Raw genomic sequence first — 24,185 nt, 5'->3', positions numbered from 1 at the left:
AGTGTGGAACCACTTAGGGCACTCACGAATGATGTTAAAGGCCAGAAAAATCATAAAATTCCAGCCAGGCTATTTGTATCTGCCCTGTGTACTAGTGAACCTCACCAGCAGACTACACGCTGCTGTGGAAGGGGGATTTCCTCCCCTACTTCTGAAGCAGACAGGGGAGGCTGACTTGTTATTCTGTAGTTTAAACTAGAGTTAGAGATGGGGATGTTCTTAAGGCTGTAGTCATGGGTCCCGGACAGGACTATAGGCAGAGATTTTCAAAGGGTCCCTGAGGTCTCCTCAAGATCCCTCTTTGTCCTTTTCCCCAGGGGTTCTAGTAATGCTTCCAGGGCTGGCTTTAGGACCTGCGGGACCCAATTCGAATACCCGGCGGCATTCCAGGTCTTCGGCGGCGGGGGGTCCTTCACTCGGCTCCGGGTCTTCCACGGCACTGAAGGACACCCCCCCCCCCCCCGCCGCCGAAATGCCGCCAAAGACCCGGAGTGTTCCGCCGCTGGGTGAGTAAAAAAAAATTTAAAAATTAAAAAGGCGCCTAACGCGTGGGGCCCTCTTAGGCGCGGGGCCTGATTCCGGGGAATCGGCCTAAAGCCGGCCCTGAATGCTTCATAAGGATGGGACTGTCCCTGCTTGACTGAGGAGCCTGTTATTAAATATTTGTTGCCCGCGTAGATACTTACAGACTGTAATCAAGTCAACCCTTAAGCTTCTCTTTGTTAAAATAAACAGATTAAGCTCTTTTAGTCTATCACTATAAGGCAAGTTTTCTAATCATTCATGTGGCTCTTCTCTGAACCCTCTCTAATTTATCAACATCTTTCTTAAAATTGTGGGCATCAGAACTGGGCACGCTATTCCAGCAGTAGTTGCACCACTGTCAAATATAGAGGTAAAATAACCTTTCTACTTCTACTTGAGATTCCTCTGTTTGTTCATCCAAGGATTGCATTAGCACTTTTGGCCACAGTGTCGCATTGGGCCACAAATCTTTTTCGGATAGAATCCCCTATCCTATGAGTATGACCTACATTCTTTGTTTCTAGATGTATACATTTACGCATATTAAAATGCATATTGTTTGCTTGCACCCAGTTTACCAAGTAATCCAGATCCCTCTGACACAGTGACCTGTCCTCTTCATTATTTTACCACTTCCCCCATTTTTTTGTGTCATCTGCAAACTTTATCTGTGATGATTTTATGTTTTCTTACTGGACATTGATAAAAATGTTAAACACTGGGTCAAGAGCTAATCCCTGTGGGAACCCACTGGAAACACAGCCACTCAATAGTTTCCCATTTACAATTACATTGTGAGACCTATCAGTTAGCCAGTTTTTAATCCATTTAATGTGTGCCATATTCAGTTTATATCATTAGAAAGGTTTCTCAAGTGTGTGTCCCCAGAATTGCCATTAGCCCAGTGGTTATAGCATGGATGTGGGAAACCCAGATTCAAGTCTCTGCTCCAATCTAGGCAGAGCAGGAACTTGAGCTTGGGCCTCCCACACCACATATGAGTGCTCTCACCACCAGGCTATTTGCTATTATTGACTAGTCTCAGATTGGATTCGGTGTGTGTTGGTTTTATTTTGTGACAAAAATGGAAAGGTTTCTAGTTTCATCCTGATGTGGATATGGAGTGGGACAGTTTTTGAAATTTTGAAAATGTTTTTGGGTCAGGAAAACCATTACTCTAGGAAAAAAGCCTTGGTGGGGAAAAAAGCTCTTCTGGCTAAAGATTTTTGGGACAGCTTGGCCAGATGTTCCACTCTCTCAACGTACAGCAGCACTTTCTATCCCACTTAAACAAATAAGATGCTTGAGGGTATTTTTTTTTCTAGCTGCTGCTCCATGTTGAACATGAGCTACTGAAAATTGAAAAACTCAGCCACTCTTATGCCCATCAAAATATATCTTCCTTGGATTGTGTGTCCTACTGAAAGAACGTTAGATTTATAATACAATGCAGGCTAGAAACATTCTGAATCACTTATTGATTCAGTATAATATGTTTGAGTTTTGTTAGAGATATTGTAGTACAATACCAATAGAATCAGTCACCAGTAATGTCTTTAAATGTTGTATTTGTCAGAAGATAAATTGGATGACTATCAGTATGTGTATATAATCTCAATGTGCAAAGTACATTGGTAATTTCTTTTTGTCCCCCTGGCTATTCCACCTTGGGCCATGCAACTACTTCAGATGTTCAGCGACTGAGGGCTTCTCTATACTTGAAGGGCTACAGAAGCACTTCAGTGTAGACACTACCTACGCTGATGGGAGGGGTTCTCCCACCATCATAGGTAATCCACCTCCCCAAGAGTTCGTAGCTAGGTCAACAGAAGAATTCTTCCGTCAACTTAATGCTGTTTACACAGGGACTTAGGTCGGTTTAACTACGCCGTTCAGGGGTGTGTAGTTAAGCCAACATAATTTTCTAGTGTAGACCAGGCCTAGAATGTCAAAGGCTACTGAGATAGCTTTTTCAAATCAGCAAGAATGCCAGAAATGCTATATACTCACAAATGTTGGTTCATCTAGTGATATTTTTGGCTGGCATTCAATAGCTGTGAGAAATGTGGGGATAATGTTTCAACAAGAGACTTCCTAATGCTAACATAGATATGTGGATATCTAAAACTCCTAAGAGTTTGATCTAGTATCCTATGGAAAGACCTGTTTATATTTAGGAACATAGGAATTCCTATACTAAATTAGAACAGGGAGCCTTCTAATCCATTATCCTGGACAGTGGTCAGTACCAAATGCTTCTGAGGAAAGTGAAGGACCCCTGCACTAGGCAATTATGGGGTAACCTTCCCCCAGGTAAAATTTTCTCTTAAAAACCACTTGTTAGAGGCTGGTTTATGTTGTGAAGCATGCAGGTTTACATCCCTTCCAAAATTCTTTTAAAATTCAATATTTAACTATTCTAACTCATTATTTTTGTTATCTTTTTTGACCAGTTGTTTTTTGAATCTTGCAAAGTTCTTAGCCTCATTGATCTCATGTGGCAATGAGTTCCACAGGGTACGTTGTGTTAAAAAAACTATTTCCTTAATCAGCTTTGTATTTGTTGTCTTGTTCTTTCATTATAAGAGACGGCTAACAGAAGTTCCTGATCTACCTTCTCTGTGCCATTCATTATACCGTATAATTTATAGCTCCTCTTATTAATATCCTGTAAATTAAACAATTCCACTCTTTTCTCACTGTCTCTGAGCCCCCTCTAATTCTGCTACATCTTTTCAATTCAGATTTTCCCTCTGGTTTAAAACAAACAACAACAAAAAGCATTTCCATTGCTTTTTCACAATTTATAATGGAGACAAAATATAGGTAAAAAAAATTGTATGGACTATGTTTTCCCCCTAATAAATCATGCTTACAGTGTCCATATAACCTTTTAAGACACCTGAAAAAACCCAGACTATTAGAATCAAGCTACTCAATGTTGTCTAAAATGTGTGTACTCTCCCCACAGATATTAGAAAGTATCTATATATAGTAGTTACACTTAGTCAATGATTGACAATATTGGACTTTAATTCTGGAGGTCTTCTAGGACTGTATGCATGGCTAGAGGATGCAGCATCCACTGATCCAGAAAGGTACATATTTTTATGTTTACAGTAGATATTAAAGCATATACTTTAGAGAGATTAGAAATTCTTTTTTAATTCGCTTTCCAATTATCACCTGTCTACACTGAAGGTGGGTAGTTATCTAACCCTGACCATGCAGTTCATCACCAAGAAATTTAGAGAACGATTGGTAACATATTTATACCGGAATAAGCTTATTTGGAAAGACAGTGACCATTACGCTGCATCCCACATCCTACACACAGACATCTGTGAGCAATTGTGTGATTAAAAATAGAGCTGAGGTTACATCCCAAATACCCAAAATTCCTGGTAGCCAGGAAAACACCATTAGAACATCCTTCATTTACTTCCCTAGAGCTAGGTTTGTGCTGTAAAATTGAATCCAGAACTTGGCTTCCCATTCTCAAAAGTTGGGTTGCAGGGAGTGTGGTACACAAGAAAGCTAGATCCAGCATTTTCATTCAAACTATTGTAGATTGGGATCTGGATCCAAACATTTGTGTGGATTTGGTTGCAGGATCTATCCTTGAGGGTCACAATTTATACTAAGTTTATATTTATAACTAGTGTTTAAAGGGCTACTAAATGGTTAATCAATTGTCAGAGCACTTAACAGGTCAATAGGTTGTTTATGTAACAATGATTTATAACCACTCTATATACCTTCTACTGATGTGTTTATAATCATCTTCAACATACAGTCCTCATGTCTGTAACATATTTATAACATCTTTTGATCATTCATTAACCTTTTATAAAACACCTACAAATGGAACATTAATATAAAGTACGACTGACTGACTTCAGTGTATGCTTCATTGGCTCATTACTGATTGGATGGTATCAGATGCTAAGTATGCTATTAAAATGTTTTCCCTTTTAAAAATGTATTGGTGTATCCCATCATAAATATGTCTCGATAAGAATGCCTTGTGTCATTAACTGTTTGATACCTAATTTTCAACTTTGAGACGATATCTGATCCAGATTTGATGTAGCTATTTGGCAGATCGCTACTGCTTTCAATTTTAAATTGAAAGCATAAACTTTAATGCAACAGAAAATATCCTAGGTCACAATGATGTCAAAATCTCCATATATGCACCATGACCTTTTGATCTACAAATAACCTGGAGTGAATGTATAAATACCCAATATAAAACTGCAGTTTAGTTCCAACTCTAACCTTTACATAAAACTACCAAATGCTACCTTCATATTTCAGGGAGAAAAAATCCTCAAATGTAATGAAACGTCTGTTTATTTTCCTTAATACACGTCAGAAGGCTTACAAGCTATATTTAATGTGTCTCCTCTCTATGTCACACAGCTAACCATTTGGAGTAATTGCACCCTACATATTCTAATGCGTTAGTCTACATTTGTGATCTTCATACTCTCCAAATAAAAAATACATTAATAACTGAATTATGTTCTTTAGTACATATATAACAAATAGTTGTAAAATTTTATATGTAGTCACATTCTTGTGCATATTGTTGTGGTTTTACTATTCAAAAACAAGCACATACATAAATGGTAACGCCTCAAGAAGTTATGTGCTTAGTTGACACATATTTGTTTAATGATGGCTGAGTGAAATTTAGCACTGAATAAACCCCCCCAAAATATTTATTTGCCTAAAACATTAGGTATAAACATCACCACTCCATATTGAGTTATTTATCTTACATTTTGGGGTGGGACCTGAATTGGCAGCATGTTATTTGTGTTGAGATTAAGTTGATTGGAAGACAGCATTTGTACATTTTGCTCTGACTGTTACAAACATGATCGTTTCAGTGGTATAATCATTAAATAGTTTCACTTTGTACTGTGTGTATTACACTTTTGAACTCCATCAATGAAATATCAATAGGAAACATATTGGATACTGCTTTTACCAGTTATGTTTCACCTTTTTGCACTAAGCATTTGCCTATGAAAAGCTAAACTCAATTATAGTCAATGGCGTTACTCATCAAAAGATAAACACCAAAGCCCCAATAGCTATGAGAAAAACATTTCTCCCCTTGGACAAGCTATTGCAAAATTGTATTTCAGGGGTTTTACATCTTCCACTGAAGCATCTGATATTGACTGTTGTTAGAGAGAGAATATTGGACTAGATGCTAGATTTGGTTTGACCCAGTATGGCAATTCCTATGTTTCGTTCCTTATGGAGGGCAACCTGCAGTTCTGTATACTCTGTCAACAGCTGGAATCATGTACCTGATTACCCTATAGATTTCGTTGTGGGGAGGAAAGGGTTGTTCTTTTGGTTATTTTTTAAACCAATTTGTTTGACATCTGCTGAGCATCACTGAAGTCATAATGAGACATACACCTCTACCCCGATATAACGCAACCCGATATAACATGAATTCGGATATAACGCGGTAAAGCAGCGCTCCGCAGGGGCGGGGCTGCGCACTCCGGCAGATCAAAGCAAGTTCGATATAATGCGGTTTCACCTATAACGCAGTAAGATTTTTTGGCTCCCGAGGACAGCGTTATATTGGGGTAGAGGTGTATTTATCCTTGAAGTGGAAGCACAGAATCACAACCAGTGATGGGCAGAGGATCCAGAATACACAAAGATAGATCGGATTCAGTTTCCATCTGTAATCATATAATTCCTTCCAGACAGTACATGCAGCATTTTCTTTAATATCCAGTAATTGGGTATAGTTAGCTTTAGCTTTTTTGTTGTTTTTGGTTTTGTTTTTTTGGTAACATCTCTGACTTCATTCGTAACATTAGTTTCAGTCACACTGATTAAGAGTAGCAATTTCACCTTTAAATGAAAGATATTGTGGTTAAAAATCAGGGAATGAGAGTCAGGAGATTTTGGTTCTCTTCCCAGCTTTATCGCAGACATTCTCTGAGATCCAGGGGATGTGATATAAACACTCGCTGCCTCCATCTCTCTATCTGGATAACAAAGATAATATGTACTTGTGTCAAGGGTGTTGTGGGAGCCTTATTTAGTTTTGTGTAAAGAACATTGAGATCCTTGGATGGAAAGTGATGCATAATATATACAAAGTATTATTGCAGCTAATGGTTTTGATCAAAATTGGGCAAAACTGGTGACATTTCTTCCAGGAAGTTTCTCTCTCTGGTTTTAACTAGTCATTTTGTGTAGTTTTTAAGTCCTCAGAATTGAACTTCCCTGAAACTGCAAATGCCCAAAACATTATACAGATCAGTTTGCAGATAATACTAACAAATTTGAAGCTGTCATTTTATACATTCAAAATTTTGTACAAAAGTACTAGGACAACTACCATCTTGGGCTTATGGAGAGGAGACAGGGAGGGAAAAAGCCCCCACAGATACTCTCACCCTCATATCAAACATGCTTCCAGAGGCACAACTGGTCAAAAGGAGGTGGAAATGTACCATCGTATGATGAAGGCAGACCAGGTGCAGCTCATGCCAAGGCCCCAGACCTTATTGAACACTTACAAATGCATAGCTGGAAACCAGCCTTGCTTACTTGTGTGTTAGCATTATCAGAATAGATATTAGATGTTAAGTTGATAAAAATGTGTTTAGTGTTAGACTTTATATAATGTTTGTAGGACGCTGCATTATTGATCTCACTTATAACCCCTATAGCCTGTGGTATAAAGTTATATTGAGTGTTTGCATTGTAAACCTCTGTAATTGTGTAACTCACTGAACAGGAAAAGAAGCATTAATTAAGGGAAAGTGCTCATCCTGAATACAATCAGATGGCACATTGAAGGCAAATGAGGCATTGTGTAGCATCAAAGGACAGAGGCTGTGTTGACTGCATTCCTCACTCCCTCCAGGAAGGAGAGACCTACTCATGAACTTATCCCATCAGCTTTGGACTCTGGAGTGGAGGGGATAAAAACCCCTGACAAGGGGAAACTGAGGCTATGTCTACACCGATGCAGCTGCACCACTTCTGGTGAAGATGCTCTAAACCAAGCAGTGAAGAGCTTTCCCATTGGCCTAATAACTCCTGCCTCTGCGAGAGGTGGTAGCTCTCCTGCTGACATAGTGCTGTCTATGCCAGCGCTTAGGTTGGTATAAACTTATGCTGCTCAGGGGTGTGGATTATTCACACCCCTGAGTGACATAAATTATACCTCAGTAATTTATAGTTTACACATAGCCTGAATCTCTTTTATGCTGTCTGGATTCTGAGGGACAAGGATTCTTAAATATAAGTATTGAGATCCCCATGTTTGGTGTGGGGTAGCCTTGAAAGACACTTTGGTTTGACAGATTACTACAGCTCTGTCACTTTTTGAATCACAGACTGAAACTCATTTGTGTATATATGCTTGTTTGCCTTAAGCTGTAAGTAAGTGGGAACAGGTAGGAGCCCATATCCTGTTGCAGTGGAATTTCTGACTCTACAGGACTGAGGACTTGAACAACCAGGAACTTTAGTTGTACTGTACAAGAGGATGATTGCCTGCAATAGAGTCATGGGCTGATATTCTGTGTCAGATAATGCAGGTAGCTACGTAGTCTAGGCCTCTACTTCATTTCCAGTGGAGTTCTCTTCAGGAGCACAGGTCCTGACACTTTAGATTTCTTTTCCTTCCCTCCCCCTACCATTCGTGCTCCCAAGAAGGAAGTCAGCCTAAGAGGGGTGTGATTATAAAATGGAATTCATGGCAGCTGAAACGCAGGAAGTGAATTTGAAGCGGGGGGGCATAATGGCTGTTTTTGGTAAGACAGAACATAAACTTGACCTATAACCCAATAAGACACCAAGCATTCATCAGCCTTATAGTCTGTACAGTGATCAGAGGAGAATACACCTCTATCCTGATATAACGCGACCCGATATAACACGAATTCGGATATAACGCGGTAAAGCAGCGCTCCGGGAGGGGGCGGGGCTGCGCACTCCGGCGGATCAAAGCAAGTTCGATATAACGCGGTTTCACCTATAACGCGGTAAGATTTTTTGGCTCCTGAGGACAGCGTTATATCGGGGTAGAGGTGTAAAATGAGAAATGTGTAAACCTCAGCGTTAATATAAACACGTACCATCACACACACACTAGTTCTCCAAGCCAACTTCAATATAGCCAATAGATCTACATACAGATCTGATGATGGAGAAACCTCAAAAAATTAAAATGTTTAGTTGAACCAGTTGAGGATCCTTCCAGGCCAAATGGCCTTTCAATCCCATACAGTTAACCTCTAGCTCCTACCTGGTGTTCACTTTCTGCAAAAAAGAATTTGAGGACTGTACCTCTCCTTCCTTCAACATACACGCATTCACAGTGTCTTGGATAGGGAGAGCATTCCCACCATCCAGGTTACCAAGCAGAGCCACTATCTCCTAAACCAGTTTGGAGAGAAGGGGCTACAAGTGATGCCCACAACTGATTTGGTGGTCTTGACCACTAACCATTTTTTTTTCCTGTCTGACAAATTTCACCCAAAATGCAGCCTCTCCAAATGTGAAAATGAGTCAAAATGGCTTCTGTTATCCTGGCTGACAACATTGGGGATAACAGCGAGTAACAGGGCCAGCCTTAGGGTCCAATAATCAGGGCAGTTGCTCTGGACACCTGGTTCTGGGGATGCCAAATTTAACATCCAGGGTGTGTGTCTGCATCAAAATTGGGTGGGCAGAGTATTTGTTTTGTACTGCTCAGCTGTTTGGGTAGCACTGAAAATCTATACTGCCCTGGGCAGCAAAACATGTAGCGTAGGCCTGGATGAGTAATGTTATGAATTTGCTTAATATCTTGCTTTTAGTATGAATAAGCTGGTAGGAAGCCTCCTCATAGTGTTCTTTCCAGGACAAAATCAATCAATCAATCACCTCTTACCAATAAAAAAGCAGGGCTAACAAATTTCCAACACAGTCGCCAGTAGAGGCCCGGTTTGAAGCCCATCATTTGTTGGATGTCTTCACTGAATCTGTCCACACCTGCAAGTTAAACACAAACAGAAGAGACACAGACTTCAAGTTGGCAAAAATGAGTAGACAGTGGCAAAAAAACAAACATATTTGTAGTCTCAGAAAAATATAAGTGAGTTACTTCCAAACCAGAAATAATGTAAGGATAAAATCCTGACCCCATTTTAGCTAACAGGAATTTTGAAATTGAGTTCAAAGGGGCTGGGGTTTCTCTCTAATTGTCTATTCACATGATACCCTAATTGTAAATCCCATGACTACTGAGAAAGACATAAATTTATTTGGGCATAAGCTTTCGTGGGCTAAAACACACTTCATCAGATGCATGCAGTGGAAAATACTGTAGGAAGATAGATAGATATATATACAGAGAACATGAAAAAATGGGGGTTGCCATACCAACTCTAACGAGAATAATCAATTAAGGTGGGATATTATCAGCAGGAGAAAAAAAACGTTTGTAGTGATAATCAGGATGGCCCATTTCAAACAGTTGACAAGAAGGTGTGAGTAGCAGTAGGGGAAAAATTAGCATAGGGAAACAGGTTTTAGTTTGTGTAATGACCCATCCACTCCCAGTCTTTATTCAAGCCTAATTTAATGGTGTCCAGTTTGCAAATTAATTCCAGTTCTGCAGTTTCTCGTTGGAGTCTGTTTTTGAAGTTTTTTTGTTGAAGAATTGTGACTTTTAGGTCTGTAATAGAGTGACCAGGGAGGTTGAAGTGTTCTCTGACTGGTTTTTGAATGTTATAATTGTTAGAGTTAGTATGGCAACCCCCATTTTTTCCATGTTCTGTGTGTGTGTGTATGTATATATATATATATATCTTCCTACTGTATTTTCCACTGCATGCATCTGACGAAGTGAGTTTTAGCCCACGAAAGCTTATGCCCAGATAAATTTGTTAGTCTCTAAGGTGCCACAAGTACTCCTCGTTCTTTTTGCTGATACAGACTAACATGGCTACCACTCTGAAACCTGAGAAAGACATGTTGAGCTTCATTTTCAGTTAAGCCACAACACATTTCAAACATTGAAGTGGCAAAATGAATACAGATGCTTTTTTTATTATGGCTGTGGGCTATTCTACTTGTAGTCAAATTACACCACTCATACTCATATACAAAAACCCACAAATAAATAAGGCGCTGATTGTAAAGTAAATCCACATATTTGTAAGTCTTCAGAGGAGCTACCAGTTCCACTTTTTTAAGCGCAGTGTGAGGAAATACACATTGTCTTTGTAATGCATGCCGTTTCATCTTTCAGTAACCTTCTCTAGAATCTGCCTAGGTGCTTATCTTTCAGTTTAGATGTGTGCCATAACATAAGAATATAAGCCACTACACTGGATCACACCATGGTCCATCTTGCCCAATATCCTGTCTCAATGCTAGAGGTTCAGGGGGATTGTACAGACCAGGGCAATTATGGAGTGATCCACTCTTGTCTTCCACTCCCAGCTTCTGATAGTCAGAGGTTTAGGGTAGAGACCTACACAGGACTAGTGTAGAACCCTGCAGTGAGTCTGGGATCCTGTGGGTTCCACAGGACACACTGCCATATAGCAGGTGCAAGTGGGAGTAGGATTAAAGAATAGTCCCGCGCAGGGCTCTAGTTTAGGGTTTCCCCGAGCATGGTGGTCTTTCCTTCACCAACTTGGCTCATAGCCATTGCTGGGCCTATCACCTATGAATTTATCCAGTTCTTTTTTGAAACCAGTTATACTTTTGGCCATCACAACATTCCATGGCAATGACTTCCACAGCTGAGTTGTGCATTATGTGAAAAAGTTCTTTCTCTTGTTTGTATTAAACCTGCTGCCTATTAATTTCATCAGGTGACCCCTGTTGGTTGTATCATGAGAAGGGGTAAAAACACTTCTCTATTCACTTTTTCCACACCATTCATGATTTTATAGACTTCTATCATATCCCCCCTTGGTCATCTCTTTTCTAAGCTGCCCAGCCCTAAGCTTTTTAGTATCTCTTCCTATGGAAGCCTTTCCATACCCTTGATAATCTTTGTTGCCCTTCTCTGAACCTTTTCCAGTTCCACTATACATTTTTTGAGATGGGGCAACCGGAATTGTCCACCAATATTCAAGTGGGGACACATCATAGAGTTATATAGTGGCATTATGATATTTTCTGTCTTATTTTCTATCCATTTCCTACTAGCTCCTAATATACTGTTGGCCTTTTTGACTGCTGCTGTGCATTCAGCTGATGTTTTCAGAGAACTATCCACGGTGATGCCAAGATCTCTTTCCTGGGTGATAACAGCTAATTTAGAACCCATCATTGTATATGTATAGTTAGGATTATTTTTTCCACTGTGCATTAATTTGCGCATATCAATGTTGAATTTCATCTTCCCTTTTGTTGCCCAGTCACCCAGTTTTGTGAGATCCCTGTGTAATTCTTCGCTGTCTGGTTTGGAATTAAACAGCTTGAATAATTTTGTAGCATCTGCAAACTTCACTGTTCACCCCCTTTCCCAGGTCATTAATGAGCATAACAACATAACCGTAAGGCTACAATGCCCTGGTTTAGATTTCCCAAAGCATTGCAGGAAACTACTCAATAATACCAAATATTTTTTCTAAAAACGATTATCTCTGTACACATTGTCAATATCTCCTAAATTAATACTGCTGACACAGAAGATACATTAGAAAATAAATGACATGTTCACATGTGTAAAAAAGTAAAAAGCAGCAATTATAGGAAACTGTTGGGAGTTTTGATTGTTGAAATCATTGGGCAGCTGGGGGAAGAGGGTTTGCTTGATGAGACTGCAAGATCAGACTCTAAATAATTATAATCAAACTTGCTATGTTAAATGAATGACATAGAACATGTGTTTATAAACATGGTAGACTCACCTTGATCACTTGATTAGCATTTATAAATTTGCATTAGCAGTTGTAAATACATGAGCCTATTACTTTCATTGTGAGCCGAACCTTATATAACCAAACACCACTTAAAAACTGTAGCTGAAAGTTAGCTACATCCAATGGTTGTTACTGTGCTCTGTGGAAAGAGGGATGCATGAAAATGAGAAGCAGAACAGAATTATATGCAACTGACATTGACTAGAGAGGAGAGAAGAGTAGCAGACAGACTCTCTCAAATTAACCAAACTATCATTGAAGCACTTAGGTGTTCCTCTAAACCATCAGATAGCTAAGGTTCTCAATACCTTATTTGTTTCTTCTTCTTATTATTATTCATGTGTGTGCGTGCTCGCATAGTACGTATTACAGCACTAAAAGCTAGAACCCTCTGTGTGTGACCAGACACAGTATACACAGTGGCAGTACAAGTTTCCTCCCACTGTCCTATCAGTGAACTTGCGGAAGCCCCCATGTCTTTCCACCTAAGGTCTTTCTAAGGCACCTATCAAAAAGTGTTATTTGGGCTAGGACTAGGATCAGAGTATAGTTCAGCTTCCATTGCGACTCAGTCTTTGGAATCTCTGCTGAAATAGCATCATGGTTCCAATTACTGCCAGTGTGAAACTGGTGTGAGAGGAGAATCAGGCCCTTAAAGGCCATATCTCACCAGGAACATAAAGCCAAGGATGAAATGTGATTATTTTCATGTATTTCCTTTTAGATAATGCACCTAAATTCTCATGTATATATATTTGATATATAGACATAAGCAGCAGTGGAAGCCATAAAAATAAAAATTTCTGGAGCCACCTAACCTATCTGGGCAAGCACCCGTCGTTTACCTCACTTACACCGTCCTCAACTTGTCCCTTTCTCCGAAGCCTGGGAAAATAAACATTTTTGTAGCATGTTCTTTAAGTGAAGGGTGTCAGGCTCCATGGGACCAAGGATGGACATTTGTTCCAGAGATGAGAACCTCTCATGGGAAACATCCTGCCTCCAGCCACTGCTCATTTAAACTAGAGGTCTGTTAGTGTGAGTACCTCCGCACATATCATGTTCTGTGGCAATGAGTGAGGAAAGGGATGTGGGTTTTTTTTCAAGTAGGCAGGACTTAAACCCTAAAGAGCTCCATAGGGCTTCTAAACCAACACCATGAATTTCACCGCTGAACAAGTTGGGAGCCGGTGTGTAGGCATGAGGTCCTTCCTGTGAGAGTCTGCAGTAGGCTACCATAGTCTGCACTAGCTGAAGGTTCTGAGAGTCTACAGGGGTCAAATGTATTGCAGCTAGTCTCAAACTGATAAAGACATGTCTAATTGTAGGAAGCTCGGTATGCGGAAGAAAAAATGATAAAAATCACGCTAACTCATATTCATTGGACCTTTCTTGAACTTAATTCCTGACTGGAAATACTTACTTTCCACCCATAATATTTTATTAGAACATAAATTTATGTATTAACTGGCAGTTTTAATTTGTTATGCAAAATAATTGTAAAATGTCTACCTTCCATATGATTAGATTGCTAATTTCTCCCCCCAAGCCCCGGCTTTGTATCTGTTGTTGAAATCCTTGAATTGAATTTCTCCTGGTAGCATTTCCCAATAGGAGAGATCACTTTGCAAAAGTTTAATCTGTGCCAAGACTATTTTCCCACATCAGTTTATAATTACATGATCTCTGCTGCTGTGATAGCTTGGAAAAAATTTCCTGGTCAGAACCACCGTAAAATAAACAAACACATAAATAAAAAAAGATTCCTTGCTTGTAAGCCTAGAGACAACACAAATAAAGTAATTAGAGAAATCTCCAAGAGAAAAAAGGGCTCTTGGCTCAGTGCTCAATATTTCTCTTTGACCAGTGTCACGCTCACGTAGACGTACTGAACCTCCAAGTATTAATATACTGGAGAAGTATGTTGCAACTTGCAGGTTTGTTTTTCATCCCAAAACTAATGGGCAAAGAGCCATAAGTTTGAAGGCTTTTTCTCATAGGAACTTGTTTACGAGAGTTGAAAGGTGTTACCACAGTACTAATGCCTATTCTTAGGGAACAATTCAAATGGAACCAGTTGACTTGCATAATTTCGCTTCAGTACCCACATTTAACTCATTCTTTCCCCCCGAATGGTTAGATTAGCATAGCATTTTGTGACTAAAGTCTTTTTGATCATGGTATATATGACTATGCAACTCTGAAAATAAAGGGACTTTGTTCCCCACATCCCCCACTGCAGTTTCAATATAGCAGTCCAGCTCTGCTCCATCACTGTCAATATGAAGAACATACCAAATCCTTGATATTCTTAACCTACAACTCTTAACCTATAGAAGGATTTTTTTTCCTATGGTATGTTTCTGTGTAGCTACAGGATTCAGCCCACCTGTTTGCACTGTTTCTCATATTTTATTAAACTTGTTTAACTCTGATATGCTGGCTTTAAAATTTTGTAGGAGCTGATTCTCATTTACATCAGTGTCTCTTTACATTGTCAGAAGAGCAATTGAGAATCAGGCTCATAGTCCATTAGACAATACTGCTGCTTAGTGCTTTAGAAATGTGCAATTTAAAGGCCCCAGTTCAGCAAAATACTTGAGCATGTGCTTAACTTTAAGCTCAGGAGTAATTCATTCCTTTTCAGCAAAACACTCTAGCCACTTTAGTGCAATTACAATACATACTTCTTTATTCTTTTATTTCTATTCATACTCTGACAGTCTCAAACTAACTCTGCAAACCTATGCTGACTATCCTCTCTGTAAAGTTTGCTTTTATTTTTAACATTTTAAACGGTCATATACAAAATCTTCTCCCCCATTTTAATCATGTGATTTTAACATTTGACATTCCTAATTCTGCCCAGTTCAGTTAGGTAAAGTATTCTTCCCAACTTCCTATCCTAAATTCTTTGAATCTTGATTTGTACTGTTGATCAGTGGCTGCATGCCACTGTATGTTACTGTGGGTGATGTATACACCCTCAACAACCTTTTGCAACCCTGACAACAAAGTGTGTAGGTTCTATAAACATAAATTAGTAAAGTTTATGAAGTGCTTCTGAAATCTTTGGAAGTAAAGAGTCATATACTTTAAATGTAAGAGGTGATGATACATGCTGCAGTTAGTTGCCTTGTCTTTTAGGATCAAACTCTGCTCTCTCTGGCATCAGTGACAAAACTCCCACTAACTAGCTTTTGGCCCATCTGGAGAGTGGGATAGCCAGTGTAAACCATGGCCTACACAAGTCAGTTACCAGAAAAAAGTTATTACCCAATAGTGCTGGGAGAACCAGGGTATGGTTTGGATTTTGTGTAAAACTGAGTTCTGAGAACTATTTATTCATTTAATTGGATTTTATTTTTTTGGAAGGAAATTTAATATCCATTTAATTTAAATTAATTTAGTTATTTAACTGTATCAAATTGTTAGCCTGTGGCAGGCCCCCAAAGGTGGAGAATACACCACACCCTGTAGGCACAATATTCATACAAGAGTGAAAGTGCCTTCCGAAGCAGTACCGTGACATGCTAGGACATGCAGATGCCGTAGGTACTCAGTGATATGTTCTGTTCACACTTGGCACAGGCAGCTCAACAGCTAGTGACAATAATAGCAGGACAAATGAAAAAGCAGCACTGCAATCGTGTAGGGAGAAAACATATCCTAGACTGTCACAACTGGGCATCCTTCTGGATGCTATGTAATTTGGCACCAGTAAAGACAGTGAAAATGGAGGTGGAATTGAAGAACAAGGAGCACAAGCCAGGGCAGTTATGATATGGGATAGGTATAGCTATGTTTGTGTAAGGGGACTGTTGCCCCCTTACTAACATTCAGTGGGGGTGTTTTGATTGGCTTGCTCCCAGTACTAAAAGGGGAAGGGTCGATGGCAAATCAGGAGCCTGAGACTGACAGTCCCCAGGAACAATGGGGAGAGGCCAATGCTCCAGATCAGCCTGATTGACAGGCTAATCAGAGGGTCAGGAGGCGAGGGAGGCCCCGTCCTCCGTGTGAGCTGGAATTGCCTGGGTCAGACTGAGTGGGGCCGAGCTAAGGAGAAAGCAGGGGCCCAAGCTGAGCTGGAGAGCAGAACCGTGCCAGATCCAGAGGGGCCAGAGCTGCAGCCCCAAAACCAGAGCACAGCCAGGAGAGAGCAGGGGCCTGAGCTAAGTTGCTGGGAGCAGAGCTGCAGCCCCAAAGCCAGAGCACAGCCAGGAGAGAGCAGGGGCCTGAGCTAAGTTGCTGGGAGCAGAGCTGCAGCCCCAAAGCCAGAGCACAGCCAGGAGAGAGCAGGGGCCTGAGCTAAGTTGCTGGGAGCAGAGCTGCAGCCCCAAAGCAGAGTCACAAAAGCAGCCTGCAGAGCAGACCTGCCCTGGGAGGAGAGCTGCAGCAACCAGAGCCAGAGGGGCCAGAGAAGCAGCCCAGGGAGCTGGAGGCAGAGCAGCAGCAGCAGCCGTGCTGAGGCAGAGTGGAGCTGGAGCTGGGGCTGGAGCAGTCCGGAGCTGGGTGCGGTGAGCAGCTGGGGAGAGTGAGGGGGACCCTGGCAGTGGGCCCAGCACAGGGAGATACCTCAGCCAAGAGGCCTTGCAGGCCAGACTTGGAGGGGGATCGTAACCCTGACAGGGCGGGGGCGACGCTGGGAAGAAGGGTCCTGCCACCTAGAGCCTGAGAGCGTGTGGCCACCGCCAGAGCAAGTGTCCAACCCACAGCGTCTCTGCAGCACAGCCAGGGCCTGAGAAGGAGGCCCGGGACCTACAAGGAACAGACTGTGAACTGCCCTGACGTTCCAGAGACACTGCTTGTGATATTCCCTGCCTCAGAGCAGGGTGATGTGTTTCCTTTAACCTTTTCCATTTTTCCTTATTCTTTTTTAAAAGTAATTGTTAATTAAACAACTTGTATTTGCTTTAAATTGTATAAGATGATCAGTGGGTCAGGGAGGTGCCCAGTGCAAAGAGAGTACCCCGGAGTGGGGACACCCTAGCCCCTGTCCTAGGTGACCACAGCAGGGTTGGGGGTCAAGCCCCCCAGGAATCCTGGGCCCAGCCTTGTCGGGGTTTACGAGGACTCTGCCAGACAGGAGAGTGGAAGGGGAGTCCTCGAGGGCAGGGAGGCCTCTGGGTAAAGGAAGTGGGAGCGAGGACTCGGATCCTTTCGCTAGCCCACTTCACCGGGGTAGTGCAGAAGCCAGGAAAGTTCCCCACAATAGCGGGACCATTCCCCCGCTTACATAATTGGCGTCACGAACAGGATCCTATCCACAGGGTCCATCCCATTGGTTTTCTGGTTAAGTTCTAGTAGCACGGTCCGGGTCTGGTTGAGCACCCTACCATGGCTGGAATTGAAGAACTACGAACCCAGTTGGCTGAACTTCAGCGCAGATTATCAGACCAAGCGGAGGCATTACAGCAAGCTAGAACTGAACAGAGAGAAGCCTTATCGCTGGCCAAGGCAGTAATAGACCAACAGACAGCAGAAGCTAAGAAACCCCCTACTATTTATGTCCCACGGGAACGGAAGGTCACGGAGTTTGGTGGCTTCCCGACTAGACCAGGAGACATTACAGTAGAGGAGTGGGTCAAGTCTGTGAAGGCGGCTCTGCGTGTGCTAAGAGTACCTGAAGAAGATCATGTGGACTTCATAGAGGAGCACCTCAAGGGCCAGGCCAAGGCCACAGTAAAGTTCATGGCAGTGGCAGACAAGAAAGATGTGGAAAAGGTATTTGAACTCCTCCTAGAAGTGTATGGAGACAAGGTACCTATTGGAACCCGACTAAAGGAGTTCTTTGAGAGAAAGCAGGAGCCTGGTGAAACTGTCCGGGCATACGCATATGACCTCCAGGAGAGAATGAGCAAAGTGGAGCGGCGAGACCCTCAGCGAGTTCCAGACCCAGATACGGTTCTGAAAGAGCAGTTGGTGCTGGGGCTCCGTGATGACTTCCTCCGACGTGAAATGAAAAGGAGGTTTAAAGAAGAGCCCAGTAAGAAGTTCCATGAACTCATGCAGGCTGCCATTATGTGGTCAGAAGAAGAGGAAGTTCCTGTGGCAGAGGCGGCCAAGCCTAACCCCCATACACGAAGTGGGGGCCTAGTGAATGCAGCTGCTGGGAAAAAGGCCCTGCCCCAAACAGAGCTAACATTGGAAAGCTTAAGTGAAGCTGTCCAAAAACTGGCGGTCCAACAGGGGGAGATGTTGAAAGTGATGACCGAGTTGATGAAAGAAAAAAATCCCATTAGTATACCAAAGTATCCAAGGGCACCGGGATCCCGAAGAGCCCCACTGAAGGACGAGCTGGGAAGATACATTTGTTATACTTGCGAAAGGCCAGGACATACTAGCCGAGATTGTACACTGAGAAGGAGACTGGAGTCCCAGGCGCCTGAAATTCAAGAGGCACCGGGAGCAAGCAGCCAACCATCAGAAGGCCAAGTGGGGACTGAAGGGTTTCTACGGCTGTCCCTAGGAAAAGGGCAGTGTGTCAGCAGCGAGGAAAAGGACCCTGATGATGTTAGTATATTCAGTGACTTCTGTGGCCGAGCTTTCGGGGACTGCTTGACAGTGGATATAACCATAGCAGGGGTGAGAACCCGCTGTTTGATAGACACTGGCTCAGAAGTCACCACTATTTCTGAATCATATTTCCGAAACTGCTTAAAAGAGAGAGATCTGACCATGCATAATACCCGATTTGTACAGCTAACGGCAGCTAATGGACTTGCCATCCCTGTGGTGGGGTGTCTTGAAGCTGATGTAGGGTACATGGGTCGAACAATCCCTGGGAAATGCATCTTTATCCTAAAGGACACAGCTTCAGGAAAGACTTTAATGGAGAACAGAGTACCGGGAATTCTCGGGATGAATATTATAAGAGAGCTGAAAGAATTACTGTTGGTAGGAGAAGGAACCCAGGAGATGAACCGTCACGGGCAGCCTAGGAAGGACGCTACACTGAAGCGGGTACTAGCCCAAGTGGAGAGACATGGACGTTTCCCGGGTCCAACGGGACAAATTGGCTATGTTAAGGTGGCAGGGAGACAGAAGGTGGTTATACCTCCCTGGAGTGAGAAGATTATTGATGGGCGCTGCCGGGTGCCAAGCGACTTTGACGGATACAGAGTGCTTGTTGAGCCAACACCTGGGGCCAGTCTCCCTAATGGGCTCCTGGTTGCAAATGTACTTGCTAATGCCAGCAAAGGAAAAGTGCCAGTCAGGCTGTTAAACTCAAGTAACAAGGCCATAAAGTTGTGCCCCCGAACCAGGGTGGCAGAGGTACACCGTCCTGAAGGGGTGGTACCCCCAGTGGGGGTGGCCTTGGAAGAAAATGGCGATGAGCTGCGGGTGACAGAAGTAAAAAAAGGCAAACAGATTATCACATCGCAAGCGGCACCTGATGGAGAGCTACCCATTCCAGTCCAAGTGGACCTCCAACAGCTAACCCCTACACAGGTTGGCCGTTTGCGGGCGCTACTGGAGAGACATCAAGAGGTCTTTTCCAGGGATGAGCGGTGTGACGGGTTGGATCACAGAAACCCCCTTGGGAGCTGCCACCCAATGTGCAAAGACTACCCCTGCTTCTGTTTTCCCTGCCAGCTCAGGATTCCAGCACCCTGTCTTGCTGAGCCAGACACTCCAGTCTGCTCTAACAAAGACTCAGGGTCTGAATCACTTGTCCTAAAGCTGCAAGTTTACCCGAAACCAGCTCACAGGAGTGTGCTTGTCTTTAGCACTCAGATGCCCAACTCCCAATGGGGTCTAAACCCAGATAAATCCGTTTTACCCTGCATAAAGTTTATGCAGGGCAAACTCATAAATTGTTCGCCCTCTATAACACTGATAGAGAGATATGCACAGTTGTTTGCTCCCCCAGGTATTAATACATACTCTGAGTAAATTACTAAATAAAAAGTGATTTTATTAAATACAGACAGTAGGATTTAAGTGGTTCAAAGTAGTAACAGACAGAACAAAGTAAGTTACAAGCAAAATAAAATAAAATGCGCAAATCTATGCCTAATCAAACTAAATACAGATAATCTCACCCTCAGAGATGCTTCAGTAAGTTTTTCTCAGACTGGACACCTTCCAGGCCTGGGCACAATTCTTTCCCCTGGTACAGCGTTTGTTCCAGCTTAGGTGTTATCTAGGGGATTTTCCATGATGGCTCCTCTCCCCCTCTCAGTTCTCTTCCACCCCTTTATATATCTTTTGCATAAGGCGGGAACCCTTTGTTCCTCTGGGTTCCCACCCCCTCCCCTCACTGGAAAAGCACCAGGTTAAAGATGGATTCCAGTTCAGGTGACATGATCACATGTCACTGCAAGACTTCATTACTCACTTGCCAGCACACACATATACAGGGAGACTCACAGGTAAACAGCCATCTGCAGACAATGGGAGTCATCAAGATTCCAAACCATCATTAATGGCCCACACTTTACATAATTACAATAGGCCCTCAGAGTTACATTTTATATTTCTAGTTTTAGATACAAGAGTGGTACATTTCTACAAATAGGATGATCACACTCAGTAGCTTATGAGCTTTGTAATGATACCTTACAAGAGACCTTTTGCACAAAGCATATCCCATTTGCATTATAGTCACTTATTATCAAATTTTTTATAAAACTATCCCAGTTACATTATATTCACTTATTATGTTTTTATAAAACCATGTAGACTGCACAACGTCACACCCTCCTCCTGAACTTACTGCCAGAGACTTGGACACTGACCATGGCGGAGGCAGTATACCTAAAATTCGTTTTTGGGCTCCCCTACTGGGCAGACACTCCTGTGTCCCCCAAAAGGGAAAGAGACCCTGACCCAGCTGTAGGCTCACAGCTACCAGCTATGAGGGACCTTTCGCTGGCCAGCAAAATCCCCCCCCTTTCACTCAGGTTGGGTTTGCTTCCAGCTAGAGTCCTTGGGGTTTGTTCCCACCGCAGCAGTCACCAGGACCCCAACTTCCAGCTCCAGGATACATGTCTCTGTGCACCTCTTCCACTCCATTACAGCCAGGTTATGCTTCTGGGTCTTACTTGCTTTGTCTCTTAAGTCCAGGCTGGTGGGCAGCCTTTTCTTTTTCCAGGTCAGCCTTTTTCCAGGCAAATTGTACATCAATTTCCATTTGTTTTCCCTTGAGACCATCACTTGATGAGCTGGGATACAACAGAGAACACCCTCCTGCCAGAACAGGCACCCCTCCCCTCCTGTCTTGCTAGGTTAGACACTCCAGTCAGCTTTAGCACAGACAGAGGTTGGGCCACACCCATCTGCAGTTCACTGAAACTGAGATGTACTCAGCTCAGGGGCTTCTTAGTTAACAGAGACATTTCCAGCGCCCATTGTTCAGTCTTTCTGGGCAATTTGCAACTTGTGTAGTTTTAGCTTCTTTTGATCTTCATTCTTACTTATTTTGCTTCCTTTTCTGTCCCTAATTCCCTTTCCCGAAATAAGCAAACAGAAAATAACAAACCAGTAACCACTTTGTCTGTTATAAAACCATGTAGACTGCACAACGTCACAAGCGGGACTTTGGTTACACCACCACAGTGACACACCAAATAGCCACTGGAGATGCTGTCCCGATAAAACAGAGACACCGGCGGATCTCACCACGAGTGTTCCAGGAGGTAAAAAAACACATTCTGGACCTAGTGACTCAAGGTGTCCTTAAAGAAAGCCACAGTCCGTGGGCATCACCCGCCGTGATTGTAATAAAAAAAGATGGTGGGGTGCGATTTTGCTGTGACTACAGGAAACTGAATGAGGTAACGCACAAGGATGCCTACCCACTACCCCGGGTGGAAGAGTCACTGGATGCATTAGGAAGTGCAAGAGTGTTTTCAACCCTCGATTTAACTTCTGGTTATTTCCAGGTTGCAGTGGAAGAACGAGACCGGGAAAAGACAGCAGTGACGACTCCGTTTGGGCTGTTTGAATGGACACGTATGCCATTCGGCTTGTGTAATGCACCTGCTACGTTCCAGAGACTAATGGAGGGGGTGTTAGGAGACTATATCTTAGACATTTTGCTGATATACCTGGACGATGTTATTGTGTTTTCCAAGGATTTTGAGAGTCATATGGAAAAATTGGACTTGGTTTTCACACGATTGAAGGAACATGGATTGAAGCTGAAGCCGAGTAAGTGCTACCTCCTACGTGAAAAAGTCAAATTCTTGGGCCATGTGATTTCAAAGGATGGAATCCAGGTAGATGAAGAGAAGACCAGGGCGCTGGAAAATTGGCCGGTCCCCAAGAATGCCAAGCAAGTGCGGCAGGCTCTAGGTTTCATGAGCTATTACAGACGATTTGTTCCAAAGTTCGCGCACATTGCTGCACCGCTATATGGACTAGTGGGCCAACCTGCCCAAAGGAAGGGAAGGGACCAATGTTTTGTGTGGGATGATGCCTGTCAGACAGCTTTTGACAAACTAAGACATCGGCTGATGTCACCACCTGTGCTTGCATATCCTGACTTTAGCCTGCCATTTATAGTGACAACGGACGGGAGCCTGCACGGCCTAGGTGCGGTGCTCAGCCAGAAGCAAGAGGGGGCCGAGCGTGTGATCGCATATGCGAGCCGAGGGCTGAGGAGGTCAGAAAGAAATGACAAAAACTACAGTGCTTTTAAACTAGAACTGTTGGCCTTGAAGTGGGCTATCACTGAAAAATTTAAGGATTATTTAGTGTACTCTAAATTCACGGTAATCTCAGACCACAATCCACTCCGATACCTCGCAACGGGTAATTTAGGTGCAATTGAACACCGCTGGGTGGCCCAACTCGCTGAGTTCACTTTTGAAGTACAGTATAAACCTGGAAGGCAGAACATCAATGCTGACACCCTGTCTAGATTGCCTCTGGAGGAGGAATCAGAAGAGGGCGAGGACCTGGAGAAAGACTTCCTAGTCATTCCTGCAGATGTCGTGCGTACGTGTTTGTGGCTAGAGAATCCAAAGCCCGAAGACGAAGTGACGGTAAAGGATGCAGTACAAAACCTGGTAAAAGGGGAGAGCGCAATAATCTCGGGGTACTCATGGGAGGAGATTCAAACTCTGCAACGAGAAGGTGATGTTGGACCTGTCTTAGTGGCAGTCATGAGCCGAACGAGGCCAGACCGGAGATTTGGGGCCAGATACCCCCAGTCTAAGAAGCTAGCCAGACAGTGGGAACGACTTAGATTACATCGTGGAGTGCTGTTCCGGGTAACATATCATCCCCGAGATGGTGAAGAAGTGTGGCAGTTAGTGGTGCCTGTGTCACTCCGCCGTCAAGTTTATGAAGCCAGGCATGATCATGGGGGGCATTTTGGAGACAGGAGCACTCTGGAGGTAATGAGGAGAAACTATTACTGGCCCACGATGGGTAACGACGTGCAAGTGTGGATCCGTCAGTGCAAACGGTGTGCCTTAGCCAAGGATGTGTTTCCTCCCAACCGAGCCCCTTTGACCTGTACTAATGTGACTGCCCCAATGGAGGTCCTAGCGATGGATTACACACGGCTAGAGAGATCTTCAGAGGGGTATGAGAACATACTGGTTCTCACGGACATGTTCACCCGATTCACTGTTGCAGTTCCAACTAGAAACCAGACAGCGCGGACAACGGCTGAAGCCCTCATAAAACACTGGTTTGTGTACTATGGTTGTCCGGCACGGTTACACTCGGATCAGGGGAGGAATTTTGAATCAGAGGTGATATCTGAATTGTGTAAACTGTATG

General features: G+C 43.0%; 1 protein-coding gene across 1 annotated transcript in view; it reads right to left on the bottom strand.

Annotated features, from left to right (window-relative positions):
• SLC6A2 (solute carrier family 6 member 2) overlaps nucleotides 1-24,185 on the bottom strand; it is a 119,910-nt gene that overhangs the window by 8,170 nt on the left and 87,555 nt on the right. The window contains exon 11 of the mRNA XM_065416415.1: nucleotides 9,458-9,558. Within this exon, the coding sequence (XP_065272487.1) occupies nucleotides 9,458-9,558 (101 nt within the window). The remainder of the gene's footprint in view (nucleotides 1-9,457; nucleotides 9,559-24,185) is intronic.

This window comes from Emys orbicularis, chromosome 14, assembly GCF_028017835.1.
Source record: "Emys orbicularis isolate rEmyOrb1 chromosome 14, rEmyOrb1.hap1, whole genome shotgun sequence".
Lineage (NCBI taxonomy): Eukaryota > Metazoa > Chordata > Testudines > Emydidae > Emys > Emys orbicularis.
This window is presented reverse-complemented; position numbering and strand designations above follow the sequence as displayed.